The 23135-nt window shown below is 33.6% G+C and overlaps 1 protein-coding gene across 12 annotated transcripts in view; it reads left to right on the forward strand.

Annotated features, from left to right (window-relative positions):
- RIMS1 (regulating synaptic membrane exocytosis 1) overlaps nucleotides 1–23135 on the forward strand; it is a 409852-nt gene that overhangs the window by 305475 nt on the left and 81242 nt on the right. For 5 of the 12 annotated variants that reach the window (XM_081094499.1, XM_081094495.1, XM_081094496.1 and 2 more), the window contains 2 exons: nucleotides 3592–3663; nucleotides 10768–10880. In XM_081094499.1, coding sequence (XP_080950625.1) covers nucleotides 3592–3663; nucleotides 10768–10880 — 185 coding nt within the window. Of the gene's footprint in view, nucleotides 1–3591; nucleotides 3664–9531; nucleotides 9715–10767; nucleotides 10881–14715; nucleotides 14746–23135 lie in introns of those variants that run through there. The other 7 variants (XM_081094489.1, XM_081094497.1, XM_081094493.1 and 4 more) reach the window with 4 other exon arrangements.

Consider the following 23135-nt stretch of genomic DNA (forward strand, 5'->3'; position numbering starts at 1 on the left):
ATTCCTTCCGTAAACATTAATAATTCAAAGTCACTGGATGGTAGAGTGGGCAGAGAACCTAAGAACATGGGGATATGATGGTAGTGTCCTCACCAACTAATTACCTTAAACTTTCTAGGGCTTAGTTTTCTCTTCTGTAAACTTAGATACTTGTAGAGGGACTCGCTGAAGTCTAATTGAGACACTAGTTAGACTATAAAACTGATTCTATGTTCCTTGTTGAATCATGAGAAACATACATTGGTCCAGTAATAATGGCCGACACTTCAGTATGCATAAGGCAGTAACCAGAGAGCAGTTCTTATTTGTGGTATTTTATAATACACTGAAGCTCAGTAAACAGTGCAAAGTTTTATTTCTAAATTTATTTGATGTAATCTGAGTTTTATAGCCTAGTTAGGGTGTTTTTTTTTAACTTATTTTAACTTTTTAGACTCTCAAATTCTAGTATAGTACTCAAAATATTACTGTTTTTAACCATCCACTCAACAAATAGTTGTTAAACAGCTACTATGTGCTCGGTATTGATGTTACAATAATAACCATACACAGTTCCTAACCACAAGGAACTTAGAAGGACTAGTTTAAGGTAGGAGGCAGTTTATTTCACTGTGATGTATTTTATGATTACATGAATAGTTTCAGTACTATAATACATAAATATAGGTTGATTTTTTCCTAACCTTTCCTCATTTACATAGCACAAGCTTTTATTTATCTCTAGAAAGAGCTGTGTTTCAAGCATACAATATATTCTCAGGTATAACATAGGATTCAGGGTAGAAAATACATTAGAATTTTTAAATTTTTTTCTCTATTCTCACTTTTTACTGAATTATCACAATTAAGAGTATATCATTTTCACTCAATTTGAAGATTCTTCCAAGTAGTTAGAAGAATTATAAAGACATATCCTTTGTAGAAAATTTTAGAAGAATATTCAATAAAATAAGTTTCTGTGGCATTTGCAGATTTTTTAAAAAGGACAAGAAAGTTAAAAACGAAAACAATTAAAAAGTTATATGTATGAACTTCTGTATGAATATTTATCACCCAGTTATGAAGCATTGACTTTGATTTAATATGTTTAAAGCACTTACTCCTTGCTGTTCTAAGCAGTGCTATCACTACCACAAATCCTTGTTCTACATCATAGTACGAAACTAGCATTACTGAAATACAAATACCACATAATATTGATATGTTTAAAATTAGCAAACCCGTGAGATGGTAGTATTATTATTGCCACTTTGCAGTGGGGAAAAACAGTAATAGAGAGGTTTAAGTAACTTGACTAAAATTACCCTGCTAGACAGGGATAGCACTGAGATTAAACTGAGACAGTCTGACCCAGCATCAAAGCTTTTAGTTACTACATTCCAGTGTTGTTTATGTCACAGATGAAATGTGCTTACTGATAGTATTATTACGGACCCAGTTCATTTCATGGTTTGACATGTAATAGCTATGTGGGTTAGAGCAAATTATTTAACCTCTCTCAGCCTCAATCTCCTGTTCTTAAAAAAAAAAAAAAAAAGATAAAGAGTAGTACCTATCTGGCTGGATTGGTGTGATTAGATGAGACAATGCAGGTACACTGATCATGCTAACATGCAGCAAGTGTTAGATATTAAAGCCATCAGCATCATTGCCATCAGCATCATCAATTCCTGTGATCATCAATCTAATATATGAATCATTAAGTTTTAGGAGATGAGAAGAGGAAGAGTTGAGAGTTTTACAGAGGAAGTAAACTCTCACTGAGTCTAGAAAGATTCATAGAAATTACTAGGGGTGGGAGGAAAAGCAGACAAGTTCTAAAATATGCCTGTGTTTTATTGGGCAATGTTAGAAAGTTTGTACAATGGCTACCAGATTCTCTACATCCCTAGCTCCCCACACCCCAGACTATTGTCATCTGATGCTCCTCTTTTAACACTTTCCTTTCTGGTCTCCTTACTGTGGCTTGAACATACCAGGCACAAAACTGACTTTGGTCCTGTGTACTCGATGCTACCTTTGCCTGGGAAATGTTTTCCCTGGATATATACATGGCTAACTCCCTCACCTTATGTCTTTGTTAAAAATGCCACCAACTCAGTGAGTCCTTCCCCGAGCATCCTCCTTACTAGTAAAGTTGTGATTTGCAGCTGCCCCCACTCACTTCCCACACACATTTCTGACCCTTCTAGCCCTGGTTTACTTTTTGTTGCTTTAGCATGTATCATCTTCGAACAGACTGTATAGATTACTTGTTTGAGGGGTTTTGTTGTTGTTGCTTACTTGTCTTCTACCAATAAAATGCCAATTGGAAGAAATGAGCAGTCCCCAGAGGCCTCTGCACCCTGTGAGGGCAGACTTTGTACTTTGATATGTGTCCCTAGTGCCTAACAGGGCTTGGCATAATATATATTCAGCACTAAGGATAGCTGGCGTTAATAAGTAAGCAGAGTAAAGGGAAGAGAGTAGATCTTAAAAGTTCTCTTCACAGGAAAGAATTGGAACTTTGTGTGTTGATGGATGTTGACTGGACCTATTGTGGTGATCATTTTGCAATATATGCAAATATCAAATCAGTTGTTGAACACCTAAGCTAATATAATGTTATATGTCAATTATATCTTTAAAAAAGACAAGCAGTTGCCTCCTTAACATTTTTTGAAAGGAAGGAATATTGGGAAAGAAAAATAAGTATAAATCATAGGCAATCAATGATTGAGAAAAAATACACTTTTATTTAATGGTTTCTTTTTTCTTTTCTTTTTTTGTTTTTGTATGCGAGTTTCTTCACCATGATATTTTATATTTATTTCAAATATATTGCAGTCCAGACACATTTTAGGCTAAGTAGGCATATGTAAGCTGCCTTTGGGAGTTAAGCTTTATAATATAAACATTATTTCTTTGGGAAAATGCATTTGGAGTCCCAGATGTTCAGTGTACATATGTACTTTGGGGTCATGGAGTAAATTGGGAACATTATTAGTTCTTTGATTTGTGATGTGATTGGCTTTTTAAAATGCTATATAATTGCAAAAAAAGAGCTATATATAATTGCAAAGGCATCTTTATGATCATTTTAATAGTTAATTTAAAATACTCTGACTTATGTCAGACGTTTCGCTATAGCATTTTCTTCTCTTCATAATTCTGTGGGAGAAAAAAAACCACAAAGGAAACATCTTTGTAATACCAAGTTTCAACTAGTAAAATGAAGTCACTTCACCCCTTTGTGATCTTTTAGCACCTAAACCATTGCTGTCATCACATCTGTCATCACTGCATCCACCATTGGATTTGTTTACTCATTAGGGGAGGCACAGTTGCTCAGCGGGAGTCCCTGTTAAGTCATTACTGTTGACTTGCCCATCTAGACTAATGGAATGTCAGCTTGTTGTCTCCTGTTGGACAATTTGTGTCTTCCACACAGCACAAGTTCTGATTTTTATTTAATTTTAAAAAGTACTGACTGACAAAACCATTAGGTAAGATGGTTGCCATTTTTCATGCCTGTTGCTTTTATCATTGTATGATATTACCGCAGCTTTATTCATCATATATTTTGTATTTCTTTAACACTTCATTCCACAGGCACTCCAGAAAATCTGAAAGATCTAGCATCCAAAAACAGACTAGGAAAGGCATTGCTTCTGATGCAGAAAGGTAGGCTCGGTGTTGTGCTGTGCAGCCATCTTCTGTTTTACTAATACATTCAGGGTGCCTTCACTCAGATTTTATATGATCAGATCAGCTCTTATACACAGATGGTGATAGTGAAAGACATTCGTGTAAATAAATCACCTATGGGAATAGTGTCATCAAAAAAAACCAAGAGTGACTTGAAGGCAGCCCTGATATCTTAGGGATCAAGGAAAATCTCATCTATAAATTTTAGTGATTATTCTGATTTTTAAAGAGAATTAAATGCATACTTATTTCTGTATACATATTAGGACATTCATATTTTGTTTCTGAGATTATTGAAATGTTAACAATGAATATAGTACCTGAATATGCAAATACTTGTTATATGAGTATCTGTTATTTACCTGAACAATGCCGTTTAAAAATTGGTTTCCTACAAATGGATAATCTAAGATTATACTTGTATATTTCAACCAAAGATATTTGTTGAGTTAACTTAGAAATTATAAGGATTGTTGATCTTTCATTTGTGTAATTCCTCTAATTCTGCAAATTTTTTGAATATTTTGAGTGCAAGGTATTTGTTCACATTTTACATAGTTCTAAGAAACACCAAAAATCCAATTAACATATTTATTCATCCAACTATTATTGAAAACATGGAGGGTGAGATAGATGTGAATGAATAAGCATATTCAAGTATCATAAAAATATGCACTATTTACAGTGAGAACACAGGGAAAAGAGTGGGGTGCTGATGAGTTAGGAAATATTTTATAAACAGTTGTCACTTGAGTTAAATCCAGATATATAAAAGTAGATGTGAAGAGTAGAATATTGCATGAGAAGGGAACAATATGAGAAAGCACTGAGGCTTGAAATATCCATATCTATATATATATTTACTGATTTCAGAGAGGAAGGGAGAAATAGAAACATCAAAGATGAGAGAGAATCATTGATTGGCTGCCTCTTGGACATCCCCTACTGGGGATCGAGCCCACAGCTCAGACATGTGCCCTTCACCAGAGTCGAACCCGGAACCCTTCAGTCTGGAGGCCAACGCTCTATCCACTGAGCCAAACCGACTAGGGCTGAAATATCCTCTTAAGTTTGAGGAAACCATACCCATTTGGGAAGGGAGAATAGGACACAGGAGATGGGAAAGATGTCTGAAAATAAAATTGGAGAAATCCTTAAAGATTATGTTATGGATGCCCTTGGGGGCCATGCTACAGAGTTTTACTTTCTGCTTTATTCCATGATCCATTAATGGATGTGCTTTCAACCTGGAGGTACATGATTCATTTTAAGTTTGATCACTTTGACAGCATTTTGGAAGGCAGATTGAAAGTTCTGAAGGTAGATGCAAGACACCACTGAGGCTGTTAAAATAGTTTTTGGTTGAGATAGTATCGGTGTAACACATTCAGTCAACTAACAAACATGTGCCAAACTGTTGTACTAAGTTCATGGAGTAAAATAGTGAGCAGGGGAAAAGGAAGATTTTCCAGAGGATATTTACCTCTGAGCTGGGGTCAGAAACATGAGTAGGTATTAGTCACATCAAGGGAGATGGGAAGGGGAGATGGAATGTATTACTGCCTAATGGTCTTTGGGGGATATTAACTATTGAGAGAACTGAAGAATGGAGAAAGGATCTGGGAAACTCAAAGAAGTGTTGAGTTGGAATTCAGTTTTACAAAGGAATTGGACTTTGAGCAAGGAAGAGAAGCTCAGAATTTTAGTATTTTAGATAGATCAGATAGATAGATAGGTAGATAGTTAGATATAGATAGATGAAATAATACTAATTATGTTTCTATTTATATATTCTTTAGTGTCAACTCAGCTAACTGCAATCTCTTTACTAGCACTGTAGACACCTTAAACTTATTAAGTTTTTAATCTTCAACCATTATTTATAACCTCGCTGTCTCATGCACACACAATTTCAATTATTTTGACAAGACTGAAAAATTTCCTCAATGTATCCTTTTCATTTCATTCATGCTTATTTATTTTGTATGTATTTAGGATGTATCAATGAACAAGTTTTTTTTGTTTACAATAAGATACTGTTTTGCAAAATGTTTGATGATTCTAGATCAACTAAAGGTGCTTAACTCCAGATGAATGATATCTGGGCCTCTCTCTCTGCAGCACTGAAAGTATCTGTAAACACAAATCCTCCCTTCAGTGAGAATAGCAGGATGTAATTGACTCCCAATCTCAGATATTTGCTGCTTAAGGACCATATTCATATTACTCTTGCCTTTACTTACTTTGCCTGTAGGTTTTTGTTTGTTTGCTTTTGTGTGTGTGCCTCAGGCATGAACAGCCCTGGCCACCGACATAGGCATCAAGCTAGGATGAACTAAGGACTGTACATCTGCTTTGCCCCTGATTGATATAAGAGCAACACCACCAATCAGGTGTCTCCTTTCCCATTGCCAGGGGGTTGCCTGTAGGTTTTAATAAAGAAAACCCAAACCTTTCAGGTGTGTAAATTTGTTTGATTATAATAACACTCCTTATTGATTTTTATTGGAGTGTGTTTTTACATACCTAGTTTTGAAGTGAATTGTTGAATAGCTAGCTAACAAAAGAAGAATTGTTTTGGATTTTCAAAGTTTGTTCTCATTTTATTTCATTAGAAGATACCTTGAGTTGACATCTAACTATAGGTGAATTGAGGTCACAGTATGAATGCTGGTTACGCTGATTTTTTGCCTTTGGGAATTAATGACTTCCCCAAAGGAGTCATACCACACAGTCATGCCTTAGCTTCTAGAACAATTTGCTGAATAAGGATTATAATTTTGAAGGTCATTTGTTGGCCTAAATAAACTGGGCCTTATGAGCTACAGCCTTGTAAGAAAATATCTTGAAAGATATGTTGATCATTTGCATATAGAACACAGGCAGAACAGACCTCTCTGACTTTTGTCTGACATGGCCATTATAGGAGGAACCATTTTGAAGATTTGACCTTAAATAGCACATACATGTTCATCCTTTAAAAAGTCTTTTAAAAACACAACTATATTGTTAAGTTGCAACAGACACAATTTATTGCAAGTCCGCTTACTGCAACAGACATGTCTGACTAGCCATCTAAGGTTTTGGTGAGAAATGTGTTTTACTTAAGTTCAAGTCTTAAACAGTAGTCTCAGGTGAAGAGTGTAGGTATGGATTGAACTCAGTAGTTGGATATGGATTTGTGGATGGTGGACTAAAGTCACACACACTGAGGTTTAGTTAGAATTTTTCTCCAGAAGACTCAATGTTTTTGTTTAAAAAATATGAGATATGTATAGACATATATAGCAGATTAGATGTTCACGCAATGCCATTTTCAATATGTTTTGTTCCTTCAAACTCTCAGAAGCCAACACTATGAAATCTTACTAAAAAATTTGATACTTGGACACATATTTATATTTGTCTGACAAGATTAATAGTATGCCCAGGGGCGTGAACTTTCTTTTTTTCCCCTCATAGAAGTATATTCTACCTCAATAGGCAGAAAATGGAGAAAAGTTGGAGCTCCATAAATCTGTGTGGATCTTGCCTTTACCACAGTTTCTCTCTGGCTTTTTGCAAGTCACTCTATGGTCCTCAGTTTTCCCATCCATAAAATAGGGATAATAGCACTTCTCAGAGCTGTTGTGATATACAAACAACATGCATACGGGTGTATGTGTGCATACATATATACGTATATACAACACATTCAGCCATACAAACATACATACATGTATACACCCATAGCCCCAGTGCCTGGCATGTATAGATGGCTTCATTTTGATGCTCAGTAAAGAAACGTTGTCACTGTCATTCTACTTATCTCTCATTCTCTTCTGTTCCATTCTCCATTATGGTTGTTCTTCATCTCTTTCATTCTTACATTCTTAGCACATACCATTTCATTGAAAAGATAAGGCTCCACAGCCTGGATTCTCTCGAGATTTCACTCCTGTCCCTCAGAATTTCTTGATTAAGTCTCCTTTCCTTTTGACTAAAACAAACTGTACTTGGGGCCGTTATCTCTCATCTCCAAAACCTTGCTCTTCTCTCTTCACGGTCTGCATTTAGCTGTCCTCAGTTTCTCTGCCTGTGATTCAGCCTCCCTGACACACTGCTCTCTCTTCCGCAGGCACAGTGGTTTTCTGTGCCTCCCCTTTGGTCTGTGCTTTCATATTTGTTATAGTTTGGCTGATGGCAGGAACTGTTTTGTTACTAAGAGACTTTTAGTTCCTGTCAGAGAAATAAATAGATCTGGTGAGAAATGATTAACCCGAATCAGTACAAGCTTCTGTCACTGTAAAAATAATACAAATCAGGTATATAATTTAAGATACATATTGCAAATGAAGAAAAAGACAAAAACCCATACCTGTATTAAATAAGCATAAATACAGGGTAGGGCAAAAGTAAGTTTACAGTTGTGAGTATGGGAAACAGTTTATTCTTGTATTGTTATTAATTATTGTTTTATTTTGTATATGAACAGCTGTAAACCTACTATTTCCCCACGCTGTACAGTAGTCCTTACTTATCCACTGGGGATACCTTCCAAGACCCCCTGAGGATGCCTGAAACTTCAGATAGTACAGACCCTATATACACTATGTTTTTGCCTATACATTCATACCTATGATAAAGTTTAATTTATAAATTAGGCACAGTAAGAATTAACAATGATAAGTAATAGAACAGTAAAACAATACACAGTAATAAAAGTTATGTGAATGTAGTCTCTCTCTCTCTCTCTCTCTCTCTCTCTCTCTCTCTTTCTCTCTCTCTCTTTCTTTCTCTCTCTAATAACTGATTTGATAACTGAGGTGGCAACTAAGTGACTCACAGGCAGGTAACATACCTACATTGTAAATACCCTGGGCAAAGGGATGATTCACATCCCGGGTAAGATAGGGTGGGCACCACAGGGGATTTCATGTGCTACTCAGAATGGCATGCAATTTAAAACTTACAATTATTTATTTCTGCAATTTTTCGTTTAATATTTTTGGGTCACAGTTGACTGGGTAACTGAAACCATGAAAAGCAAAGTGTGGATAAGGAGAGACTACTGTATATATAAATATTAGTTTTTAAATATTAATCCTTAACTCATAAATTGGCTTCATAATAATATTGAATTTCATATTGAGATAACTGTCAGTTTATGGACAACTATATTTTTAGATATTTTTAGATATTTTTAGATATTAAAGGACATGATATCCCTATATCTGCCTTTTGCATTTAGTCAGTTCAGGAATGAAGCATTCTCCATCTCATTACGTCATTTTAATTTGTTGGACTGTTAATTAACCTCAGAAGATGTCTTCCTTTGCTACTTGGTACACACTTTCCTATTGCACAGTAAAGTAGGCATAGACATTGTAAAAATATATACCCAGAGTTCTGCAGTGTATATTATTCTTGAAAACAAGTGTTTAAAGTATCCCTGTGGTCATTATTCTAATCATACTGACATTTGAATAGGGTATCTGTATGAGCTCTTTCTCTTGTTCAGCTCTGTTCTAAGTCCTAGAGATACAGCTGAGTAAAAAAAGAGAGAGAGAGAGGAGAGGGAGAGAAGGACAGACAGACAGAAGTCTCTGCCCTTACGGAACTTATAAGAACTTCATTACAGTGAAGGAATCTAGCCTTCTAAAACCACATGGCGTGCATATTTGCAATAACCTGCCAGTTTGAATTGAACTGCATTTCCTTCATTGCACGATGGGTTTCCTCCTGGGTCTTAAAAATAACTGTCGTGTAAAGAGTAACCAGGTTTTCCTTGGACAGATGTGTTGGTGTCAAAGCTCATGTGAACCTGCTGCTGACTGAAGATCTTTTTTGACCCTAATGTTTTAGGGTTCTCCCACCATGTCTTTCTAGAAGGGGATACGCAGCCCCAAGAGCGACTGATCAGCCAGTCCTTAGGGGAAAGCACCCCGCTCGCTCGAGGTCGAGTGAGCAGTCTAGGGTCAGAACCCTGTGTTCTGCCCACCACCTTGCCCCCGGAGGGTCGGCGCCACCTTCTCCGCTTCTGACCAGGTCGCTGTTCAGTGTCCCGCCCAGCATTCATGTCCTGCCTCCGGGTGTTGGTGTGGTGTTGTACCTTCCTGAGCACTCCACGCTTTCACTCATTATGACACCATGACTTTTAGTCCTCTCCTTGTGACACTTAAACCTCTCCCACATCCTCTCTTACTTGCATCTATCTCCACTGTGCTGGTGGTACTCTAGTTTCTGCCGATTAGCTCTCATTGATGATTAAATTTGGCTGTGTTATGTCCTTCCATCTGTTTGTGGCATATTCATATATATATATATATATTTTTTAAGTATATAAAGTTCTTTATAAGAAATTATGTGGAATTAAATGTCTATTTGCTTTAAAAAGTATAAGAAATTTAAAAAAACACATTTTATAGGTGCTTAGTAAAAGCTTAGTTTTAAAGGTCTTTAGTGAAAAGAAAGTATGTTTCAATGCCAGCAAATGGAGGTCAGCTTACTCATGCACGGTGGTAACATATCTGTCTGCTTCTAACATTTTTATTTGTAATTTCATAACATGTGTCCAAGGTTATTTATTTTTAAATATCTTTCAAGATTTTCCTATTTTAAAATAAAGTAAATGCTGATTTATAAAATGTCTGCAACTATAACTATTTTTACCACTTATAAATAATTCTCGGTAAAAATGTTGATTAAATAGTAGCAGTTTAGGTAACAGCCTTTCTTAACTAATGTACCCATGCTGTGAAGATTCAGAGGCTGGGATTAGATATATTTGGCTCAGCACCACCGAAAATTGATAACCTAACAGAAAGCCACAGTTTCTTGGAAAGTTCATGAAAAGAAGTGAGTCCGATTCTGCTCCGGTCGGGAATTTATTATGCAGAACTGTGTGACACACTGCCCTTCCTCTTTTAGCCCCTTCTTGTAATACTTTTACACATATCACACAAAGTATTTGAGTTTCCTTCCAAAGGCCTCGTTAGGGGTTTTATGCTGTGTTGATAGTGACAGGAAGAAGGAAAGGGTTTTTGTCAGGCCTCTTGGGATTTTATCGTTTCATTTCCCCCCTTTGTGGTTTGTCCACAGGACACACAGACAAGGAAGTCCATCCCACTCTCCTCCCGCGGACACTTCCTTCAGCAGCCGGAGGGGCAGACAGTTCCCACAAGTGCCCGTGAGAAGCGGCAGTATAGAACAAGGTATTCGCTAAAGAGAGATCATTGTCCAAAAATCTTGGATTTGAGAACTACCTCTTTTGATACATCTTTTAGTAAACAAATAGTATTGTGATTACATGTAGCTTGCTGAATCCTAAGAATTTCAGTTTCTTAGAATTTTATTCCCAGCACCAAGTTATAATGGTTCATGGTGTAGACTGTGTTTTTGCTGAGTGAGTGAATGATTGAATTTTAGATGGTCTACTGAAAGGACGGATTGAGCCCTGCAGATACCTTTTTTACAAAGGACAAAGAAGGAAAATTAAAATTTTAAAACCTCAGTGCAATATGGTATATTGTTTTAGAAGAAGATTTATTTGACCTTGTTTTTCAAATATATCCTTGATTAAATACTTGATCACATAGAAGGCTTTACTTATGTGTTTTATTTTAAATTATTTGCAAGGTCTTGTGTTTTTGTATAAATTTGATAAGAAGGGATTTAGAATACACAGTTTAGTGTTTTGTTAACATTTTGTGTTACTTAGAATTTCCTTTTTTTTTTTAAGAATATACACACTGTTTTATTTTCTTGGAATTGGGTGGGGGGAGTGTTTTGATAATGGAAATAAATTCCCTAAAATATCTGGGCAAGATAAGTTAAATATTGGGTTAAAATAGTCACTGTGTCCTTCATGTGATCCAAGGTGCTATTCCATTTCTCAGTGGGTGAAATGATGAATTATCAGTACTGTATATGTTATCACATACCTTAACAGGGAATTGTTAAGCAGTTTCCTGGAATAATTTTTAATTTAGGGTTGCAATATAAATGCAGTAGACTTACATTTAAAACATGTATTATAAATCTTTATTTTTTTGAAACAACTGAAAGGTTAACATCTTGAATATTTTTCAACAGTGTTGGTTGTTAGCGATGTTTACTTGTATTCCACTCTGTGTTGAGAGTGTTGGGTACCTGTTTCCTCACTTAATTGAAGTGCTCTATTGAATGTATCACAGAATGTTAAAGTTCTAAAAAGATAAATGCATTGTTTCCAAGACTGATATGACAGAATTTGTAAGCAGAATACTTGGTTATAGAAAAATTAGTGTACATTTTAAGAAGTATCCACTTATTCATAGAGGAATGCCGTTATTGTAATCTCTGGATTTGTATTATTTTTTTAAAGTTGTACGTCCCATTGATATTTTATGCTTTGCTATTCAGGCTTCATATACAGGTACTTATTTAGTCATTTGGGAAAATATAAGGCTATGTGAAAAATATGACTTTCTTTTCTAAAATAGCAATTCCCTGGAATTCTCATTCATATGTTTAATAAGCTTTCTTTTTTCTTTGGAACATTTTGAGAAGATAATTCACAATTTGTGTTATCAAGACTGTAATTAGCAATAGCAATAGCCTAGATGAAATGGATTTAAAATTTACTTTTAAAAAATAAAATTTGGTGTTTATGTAAATTATCCAGTCATGACTTCCTGTTGCACAACTAAACAAACTATGCATTCTGGTATTTAGCTGCAAACTTAGTATTACTGGCCATATCTTGCTCAAGATTAAAATCTAAAAAGTCATGTGTTCCTAAAATTCTTTGCATTTCCTCCAGTTGCTGAAACACTTTAGGTTCAAATCTAATAAGGGTACTGCTTATAACTCTCATATAGTGAGATTACAGTTATATTATTTCTGTAAAATAAGAATTGCATCTTTGAAATCAGTTGGATTGTATGCTGGATTTGAGTGTTTAAAAAAGCTCATGTTCTATTTAATATCAACATTACTATTTATTATTATTCATATTCACAGTTGTCTTTCAGATAAATCATCAATTTGTAAGGATTGAATTGAGGTGGTAAGAAAGGGGTGACTGGGGATGAAATTGGAGGCGTTATTTTGCTACTTAACATCACAAAGACACTAGTAAACACTTGAGTTTCCTGAAAATCACGGTTATATAAATTCAACCTATTAAGAATATGACAACACATGTTATATCTGTGTTCTTCTGTAATTGAAATAGATTTGGTTTATTTTATGATGTTAATATGTGCTTTGGGTAAACGATGTCCATCATCTTATTATTGATTTATTTCAAATTGAACAGTTCGCATGACGTCTTTTGAGTATCCTAAAATATGTTTTTAAAAGTACACTTCCAATTTGACCCATGGACTAGACAGAATTTAGCAAATTCTACTTAACATTGATTGCATTGTTGTTCTTAGGGCTACAGAATTATCTTTTTTTCTTTTGATATTATTTGTTAAACTTTAGTTCTGTCTTTTTGAAGATGAATGCTGTTTATTTGCAATTGATTAAGGCTCTACTGTGCTTGACTTCCTTCCAGTCTTCTTTTTTTGTTTGTTTTTTAATTTTTAAGAGGGTATTTTTTCTTTTTTAATAAAAATTGAACTGATAGCAGTTGATTGGTAAGAGCTAATATTCCCAATGGTTTAAATTCCTGGATAGTGATACAATTTCCTGTTCATGTTATAAATAATTTTATTAAAGCACAGTTTCTGGATACTGTTGTCTACATTGTTGTGTCTAGGATTCATGCTGAGAATATTAGTTTGGGGTTTTTTGTTTGTTTGTTTTGTTTTTCTATAACTCAGTTTTACTGCTCTCTTTATACTATAAAAGCAATATGTGTTATTTTAAAGGCCACCAGATCATTTGAAAAAGCATTTTTACTTAATTTTTTATAACACTGTATTTCACAGTGTTGTTTTTGATTTAGGAATGTTACATGGAATTTATGTTAAAATTTTGTTAGGGGAAAAGAAGAGGGTTGATAAAAGTACAGATTTTGAGATACAGTAGCCAAAAAAATAGCCTTAAAATTTAGGCAACTCAAATGGTATTGTGATAATTGAGAACAAAGACTTCCAAGAAATTTATCTGGTTATATTTCAATGTTGTATTCCAATGTCACCCTTACATACATATTGGTTGCATAAAAGTGTTGTATGGTTTTCTGAAACCAAATGATACTTAATGATACTTTTTTTGTTCTCAACTGGATGTCTTTTAGAGAAAATATGTTTAAAGATTGTTCATGAATTAACACATGCTGTGCCACTTATATTTAATTTGTCTTGTTATTATATCTGCTACCCATAATCTAATGATATTCCTCTTTAGAAATACCTAAATAGCCTATTATTTCTCAGTAATTAGTGTACCAACATGGAGGTTGGTGTAAAGCTTTATGAAATATCTAAGAAATATAGTCCCCAAAGAACAATTTCACCATGACATATTTTATTATCATTCATTTGAAAAGGAAAAAAGAATTTCTTAAATTAGATTTTTTCCATGTGGAAAATGTTACAGAATATTTTTCATGATGGAAAAGAAAATGCCTACTTCTAGTAAAAAATGCAATTATTTTTGTCACTGATTATATTAAATTTCAAATTATCTTAAGTGCTATATTTTTAAATAAATTATGTTAGTTATGAACATTAAATATATTTAAATAGTTTTACAATACAAAGTCACAATGTGTTAAAATGTTTTAGTAAAATTGATGCTGAAATATTTTTAATTCTTATAAAACAAGAAAAAAATACCATAAAATATTCTTTTCAAATTCCAAATGTATTAATTTTCCAGTTTCTGTTTATATTTTAAATCTCTAAAATCGCTGTATTCATTCTTTCTTTGGTTAATTTTAGAACCATACTTGAGACTTCCTCATGTTTGTCATTGTAATTTATCATGTAACATTACATGTTATGCCTTTCTATTATTCATACCATTGTGTTGATTCACATTTTCATGTCTAACTATAAATTTGCTGATTTCTTTCTTTTGTTTCCATCATTATGTGCATTTAATTCATTGAAGAACAAGAAAAATATAACTCTTCCACAAAAGGTAAATATTAATGTAACTTTTTAACCATTTAAAATTGTTCCTTTCTTTCATAATGTATGAGAAAGTTTTATAAGAGTATTTATTGAAATGAGCAAAATTATTTAACAGTAGTTTTTTTCCCTGTAATGATTTTGTAGGACATTTGGTATTATTTTGTATTGTGAGCAGTTCACATCAAAGAAGAAACTATTAAAATTAAGAATATTTATCTGCACTGACAACTAGAAAACCATTCTTATTTTATATGTTTCTGTTTGTTTGCCCTGATCTATAGATAACGACTTAATTCATACTTTATGTTCAGGGTAGTATAAGGTACAAAGGAATAGAAAATCCCTTGATTTTCTCTTATAGATAGCAGTAATCCTGTTGAATGTTTGGTTCCCACTGCAGTCATGTGTCTAGAACAGTGATGGCGAACCTTTTGAGCTCGGCATGTCAGCATTTTGAAAAACCCTAACTTAACTCTGGTGCCGTGTCACATATAGAAATTTTTTGATATTTGCAACCATAGTAAAATAAAGATTTATATTTTTGATATTTATTTTATATATTTAAATGCCATTTAACAAAGAAAAATCAACCAAAAAAATGAGTTCGCATGTCACCTCTGACATGCGTGTCATAGGTTCGCCATCACTGATCTAGAAGGTAGCTGCCAAAATATTACTCCTCATGATATCAATATTGTTATAATGCCCATCAATTCTATCTTCCCAAGGGACAGAGAAGGGAAACCATTCGGCCTGCTGTGTTGGCACATTGTCGACATCCTATCTTACTGTCTTTTGGATCACATTTGATTTTTTGGCTTTGGACTTGAGTTTCAAGTACATGCACACTCATCCCACTCTCATGTGCCACTCACATCATTTTCTATTCAGTGTCATTTTTGTCCTGATAGTTAAATATTTGAACATGCGTTTTTGCTTAATGAAATAAGTCTTATAATGCTTAAAATTATATAATGCTTTATAATTTAATAAAATACATTTACTCAATATTTTCAGATTAATGATTGAATCTGTTGTCCATAGTAACTCTAAAAGTCCTGAGAGTAGCATCATCCCTATTATGAATGATAAACTCAGGTTAGCGAGATTAAGAGATTGACCCATTCACACTGCTGATGAGTAGTAGAATATGAGCCCAGGTGTCTCACTTTTAACCTACTGCCACTATACTGTAGTGGATTCTTTTTAATAGAATCCCAAATACATTATCCCTAACTCCTAGTATTAAGGTATGTTTTATGTATCTCGGTGTTATAGTGTGGAAATGTGAGCTAATATTCAGTTACTTATTTTAGTTTGAATTTACAAATATATATATTCTGGCAAATAATGCATACTCTGGCATAATGTCTTACATACTAGTCAATAAATATATATTAATAAAAAATAAAATATTATTCAATGTGATTAAGATATTCAATGTGATTAAGATGGTTTGGTTCTTAGATTTTACATAGATTTCTGGCCATCATTCATTTTTAATTCAGATGCCAGAGACACAATTTTAGATTCTGTAGTACAAAAATAGCCAGTGCATTGGTACCTAGATTTATAAAAATTTGTTAGTATTTGCAAGATAACTTTTAGTATAATTAAAGCATTAAATGTTTATATTGGAAATGAGTCATGATCTAATTCTTTTAACCAAAAGAAAGGAAAATAAAATAATTCTTTATTCAGAGCTCTTCCGTACATATTAATACTAACCAAAAGTCATAATGAGCTAATCAAAACAAAACAAAGTCCCTAAGCAATACAAGCTAAAGTCTGTAGGAAGTATGCACATTCAGAGGCCCTCTACAGAGCATGTCATATAGTTGCATTTTTACAAGGTCTCCTTGTGTCACTGAGATGTGTCCTCACTCTGCGGAGTCTTCCTGGAGCACAGGATGTGAATCTGCTTCACAGAACAGACCATGTGGCTGAAGACAACCAAAGAGACCTGTCCCAAAGTGCATCCAGGCAAGGCAGAGGATGCTGCCCTCTTCTTGGGGATATGCTTAGCCACAACAAGTTTGAAAAGCCAAAAAGGATAGAAGCAAGTTCAGGAAATATTTCAAAGTCAGATCTTAGACTCACATACACCATAAGAAAGAAAAGAACTTGTTCTGCATAGAAACCCTACTCCTGTGGGCTGATCTTTACTAGGTTCGATCATATTGGAGAATTCACTTACCTTGAGTGCTCCCTGGGAAGATGAGGGCAGGGGCATGCCAGACCTAGCTGACAGTACAGGATGCGGAGATCCTATTGAGAGCTTGCTTTTGATGAATGGTGGCTAAGCTGGTAGGACAACCAATGGTCCCAGTTTGTGGAGGACTCAGACGTTTCCCCAAGATGCAAGACTTTTCGGTGCTAAAACCAGGATACTTCTGGGCAAACTGGGACAGTTAGTTACCCTTACTGTGGGGACCAGTATGTAATTTCCCAGCATATACATATTTGCAAAGCACAGAAAGAGAGGTGTAATGCACTGTTAACATTTTCAATGGTAAATAGAATTTAATGAGCACTTTATGTCAGTGGCTCTTCTGTTACATATTTATCTCGTAATAATTTTAACAACAACCTTAGACATAAGTATTAATATCCTCATTTTCTAACCAAGAAAGCTAAAGTTTAGAAAAATGAAAAATTTGACTCTCTACCAGTCATAAACTTGGTAAGTGGTACAACAGGAAACTAGCCTCTACTCCAGAGACCTTGTTCTCAACCATCTTGCTCTAACACAGCGGTTCTCAACCTGTGGGTCACGACCCCTTTGGCGGTCGAACAACCCTTTCACAGGGATCGCCTAAGACCATCCTGCATATCAGATATTTACATTACGATTCATAACAGTAGCAACATTACAGTTATGAAGTAGCAACGAAAATAATTTTATGGTTGGGTCGCAACATGAGGAACTGTATTTAAAGGGCCAGAAGGTTGAGAACCACTGCTCTAACAGGTTCTCCAACATTCAGACAGCATTTACTTAGTATCTACTGTGCCTGCAATACCACATACTTGTGGTAACACTATGTGCACAACTGTGAGGAAGGTATCATCTCCTGTTTTAGTGGGAAGAGAATCAGAGGGGTGAAGTGGAATGCCTAAGTAACAAAGCCGTTGTGAGGCAGAACCAGGTTCTGTCAAATGTCCATGTTGCTGTGACATCCACCACTCACAACACCAGTATCTGGGAGGGGCCCACTTAGGGGTCCTACCTGCCCCTGATGACCTGACTTTTCACCAAGCAGCTAAATTTTCCAATACCTGACTTGCCCTCAAATTACCATGCAACTTTTGAAAACAAAACCGGTGTATTTGAATAAACACAGCACATTCTTGGGGTTGATAAGTTAACCGAGGAACTGTAAATGTTCATATTACAGTTTATCGTTTACCTGCTGCTTTTATGCTAAAATTAAAAGCGGAGAAACCATATCATTTTAGGCTTCACAAACTGCTTTGTAGGCATATTTTAAATTATTCATTCTAAAAGTAAGCCAATTTTTCCCTCTCTGCTACATTTCTTGGACAGTTTTAAAGAGCCCATGAATGTAGTTTGGGGGCATCGAAATAATGATATAAGAAGATCAAAACAGAACCAGAAATTAAATGACATCAGGTGAGAAAAAAAATGTTATTGTTATAATAAATATCTAATTTATATGCCTTTAGATATAAGTGCATTACTTTTGTCTTTTGGAAGCAATTTTGAATTATATAAAACATACTATTTTTTTCTACAAATATGAATTTCCTTTAGCATGAAAAATATGTTATTTATACACAGAATAAAAGGTAATTAGACGTCAAGTGATTACTGAAACAGAAAAACAAAAAGCAAAAATGGTATTCAACTTTTTGTTCTTGTTTAAATCATTTAAAGTGCAGGTTTTTATTTAAAATGCTCAAAGAAATTATCTATAATTCTTTAAATATTGGCAATTATATTTTGTATGCTAAGTCATACAAACTATAATTGCTATGGAACTATTAACATTAATCTTATTTAGTTGAAATTCATATAAAAATTACTTAATAATTTTCTGTTGCATTAGTTATTGTATAGATGGTATTTGCATAACTATTTTAACAGCATACCATGCTTGTGAAACACACTATAAGAACAAATAGGTTACTTGACTTTGCTAACGCTAAATAACCTGTGTGTTCTCAGGAACCAGCATTATTTTAACTACCATTAAGTAGAAAAGGATTTCAGTGTTATTTACATCTTTATTATATGCATACTTAGTAGATATTAGACCAGGTGATTCATTTCCTGTTATTGTATGTGAAGAGTTTGAAGGTTCAAGTTTTTTAATTTTCCAGGGCAGTGCTTTTCCTGAACATTTCTTATGAATATTTATGAATGTTTACTCATAAATATTTAGAGTTCCATTACTAAAAGTGTCTGATTTATCCTTCCCCCACCCCCACCCCCCAAACTGAAATTGTAGTTGTCATTCTGGCCTTCTCTTTAAATTTTAGAGATATAGACAGTGAAGCAGCCATATAAAACAATTCAAAATGCTTGTTTTTGTTTTGTTTTTACCCTATTTCCTGTCCTGCTGATTCAAGTGTGGTTATTTATAATAGTATTACAGGCTTTTAAGACTTCAAGGTATTTAACACATATTAACCAAACTTCAATTTGCAAGAAATGCCCTGTTGAGTAGTAAAGGTTCCCCCTTTCCTCCTGGATTTGTAGAGGGAAGTATTGAGGAGAATAGAAGGCAGACAGATGTTAGCCATGGTAGGCAATGTGATTTTTTTTTACATATATATATATGTCTCCTAAGTATTGTAATTTATTTTACAGACTTTAAAATTTGTGAACATTTTTATTGGAAAAAAAAATAGGGGAGAGACCGTCAAAAATTGATGTTCAATTTAGCATGTGCCACATTAAATCTTTCAAGATTTTGTTAACACCAGTGTAATTGGAATAATGAATAATTATGGATAAACAGTTAGAGATCACTTGGATAAACAACAAGATGCCTCAGGGAGTGATTTTGTTATTTCCCAGAGGATTCTTCATTGCATGGGGTGCTTTTCTGGAAGGTCACGGTAGATGTGCCTCTGGAGGAGTCAGTGCTACCTTAAAATCCGAAATGCATTTTAAAGAGCTATTTACCCCTGTGTAACACAAAAGGACGATGTAAAAATGACAGGTCCTTCCCTCAAGAGCCTGGCTTTCTTATCTGTCAAATATCTGACGAGTATTTTCAGTGTTACTCTGGGGCTTGGCAGTTTTGACACTGAAAGTGATGTCTCTGGGGGAAATCCTGAGTTTTGTTTTTGACAGTTCAGTGACAGTCAGCTGCTAAAACAAGAGATAGTCTTGTGGTTTTGGCTACAGTGAGATTTGAGAAATTATGTATACCATTTGCCTATTTCACCTATGCCAGCATTCCAATTCAATCATCTACCAAAGCACAGGTTATTTTCTTTAAAAGCTTGTAAGACAACATGGTATTTTTAATTGATGTGTGTTATTGCTGCGTTTTATGTTTCTCATGCTGGATAGATGTTATCTTCGTTTTATGGTTTATATTATTATAGTAAAGTCTTTTACATTCAAAAAATCATACAAGGGCGTAAGGGAAACAGTTTGACATATTTCTACCCTCGCAAATTGAAATGTATTTTATTCTAGGAAAATGAGCCAGAACTGAGGCGTTACATGTAGTTAAAATATTTCAAACATTCAGTCTTTATGTACATATATTGTATATGTGTAGGGGGCATATACCTATTTTATCAAAGTTTCTTACTTCCCTTCTGTGACTCTAAAAATAAAAATACACATGCAAGGAATATGTTATATTTTAATTGGAAAATAAGCAATAGAACATAATAATATAAAATACAAGTGGTCATTTCTTTTCTCTTAATATATATAGTCTTGGTAATTGGCAAATTTAAAAATGCTGGATATTAGGAACAGAGTAAAGAGAGCATCATAGTTTTCCATTTTTTGAAAATGTGAAAAATAAAAAAAAAATTACTTCACCAATACCAGTACACTACTGAACTAATAGAATCATAGATTAAAACAGCAGGAGGTTACTCTAAACAATCTCTTCAGTTTATAAATAAAAACTCCATGGTGGAGAGATATATCAGCAATGGACCAAGGCAGCACTGATGAATGGTGATGGTTCTGTGCTGAATCTCTTCTTAGTTATTCCCAGTCTTGGGTCATTACCATTTTCCCCCATTGCTTCCAGGTGTGTGGAGAATGTCCATCTTAACAATGTATAGTCCTCAAAAATCTAGAAAACTGTGAGTACAGACTAGTATTACCTTTTGGATTTTAAGTATCAAACTATCTTTCTATCCAGGCATTGTATTTTTTATACTGGTTAAAGACCCAGCAATTTGTATCGTCATCTATTACTTTTTAATCTCAGTGTTTTTCATACTATATTGTTTCTTATATTTGAGTTCCCACTATCTATGATTTATTTTTAATAAAATGCTTCAGAGAGGGATTTTTTTCAATGCTGTCAATAACTGAGGGATTGTAGGTGTTTTATTCATATATTTCATTCTACCTTACAATTTCAGAATATGTGGTTATCTATCATTGCTCTCTCTCAGTTATGCATTGGAACGAAGATGGGGCTCCACCATCACCAAACTCTTGTGTTGCTATACAGCAAGGAAGCAGGGGCATTAATTTTTCTATTCATACAGTATGATAGCATAGTGTAGTTAACTGGACAATTTGAATTATTCTGTCCAGATACGATCATGTATCACTTTTGACACATGTACTAGCTAACCTTGTTATAAAATAAAATACGCAAATCTTTTTAACTTAGTATATTTCATAATATTTATCTATACATTTTTATTTTACACACATATTTCATCTAAAATACTTGAAGGTATTGGAAACTTTAACAATATAACATATGGATCATTCTTTTGCCTAGAGACACAATTAAATTTTCAAATTCATGTTAATTTCTAGATGCATAGAGAGAATTGTGAAATATTTAAGGAATTTGAAGATCAGAAAAAAACTCATTTTTTATATAATTGTAAATTTATGAATGATATTTTAAATTTGTTTGTGAATGTTTAAATTTTAATGATTGGAAAGTACCTATATCTATAATATTGATTATATTTGAAAGCAAATTACAAATGACTGTAAGTCAAAAGAGTTTCCCAGAAAATGACATTCTCTTTGGAGGAGGTAATTCTATAGAAATTTTTCTATGATGGGTTAAGGAAGATTTACTAATGATCCTTAAGTTTTTTTTTTCTATTTTTGGTTTGTTTGTTTTTTAAGTCACAAACTTCTTTTAGTAATTTTTAGAAAAATTCATATAGGCATAAACAGCACTTGTAAATGATCTCTGCTTGTGTAGAGATTCATCAAAGATCAACCATATCAATAGATTGGGAATTTATTGCAAAGCATGTGACATGAAAGAATTATTTTAATCTGTTTTTATTTGTAATAATATCTAATACTTTTTATTAGAAATTTATAATAGATTGCAGACTTTTAAAATTTTATTAACTTTTCTTATCTGCATATTTTAATCAAAAGTTGTTATTGTTGGGTTATGAAGAAAAAAATTATTCATAAGTATGGTTTTAATTTAACACCTAAAAGTAAGTTCCAGTTGATACGTTTTTAATTGTAATTGTGAGTTTATTCTTAGAATATGTAGATTTATCTGATACAAATGCCAAAGTTTCAAATAAAAATTTATATAGAGTAAAAGTGATCTAAAGAAAATGAGTTATGTTCAACAAATATTGTGTAGGTAAATAAATATCTGCTTTCAAAAAGCACAATTTATTCAATGTCACATGCATCATTCAGCATGTAGAAGGTATAGCGAAAAATTCCAATTTACAAAACAAACTTAAATTAAAATTTTCATGTTAATTACACCTTACAGGCTAAGAGAGATAAATTGTTTATGCTACTGTTCGATTACAGCTGAAATACAGTCTTTAGCACAGTACATATCCTTATCTTTTGATTATATTAAGTGTAAGCTATATTTTCTTAAGAGGGTAAAGGAAGTTACATAATAATTATATCTATAGTAGAAAATAAGAAGGATTTTTAACTATCTAATACTAGGGTTTTGAAATTTTTTTAAAAATTCCTCAATTTTTGTATCTTTTTTGTAAAGAAATAGCAACTGGTATTTTAGTGATTTTGTTAGTTTAAAATGGGCCAACATTCAGAATGTTCCTAAAATGTGAATATAATGTAAGGATTTGTGGAAGCGTTGGAAAATATTTTATTCTATATTTTAATTTTTCTACTGACAAGAAATTGTTAAAATAATATAAAATCTTTAAAATGATAATCAGTAATCATTCTTTTTACAATAAGATATTTGA

Source organism: Myotis nattereri (genome assembly GCF_964212035.1).
Source record: "Myotis nattereri genome assembly, chromosome: 6".
Taxonomy (NCBI): domain Eukaryota; kingdom Metazoa; phylum Chordata; class Mammalia; order Chiroptera; family Vespertilionidae; genus Myotis; species Myotis nattereri.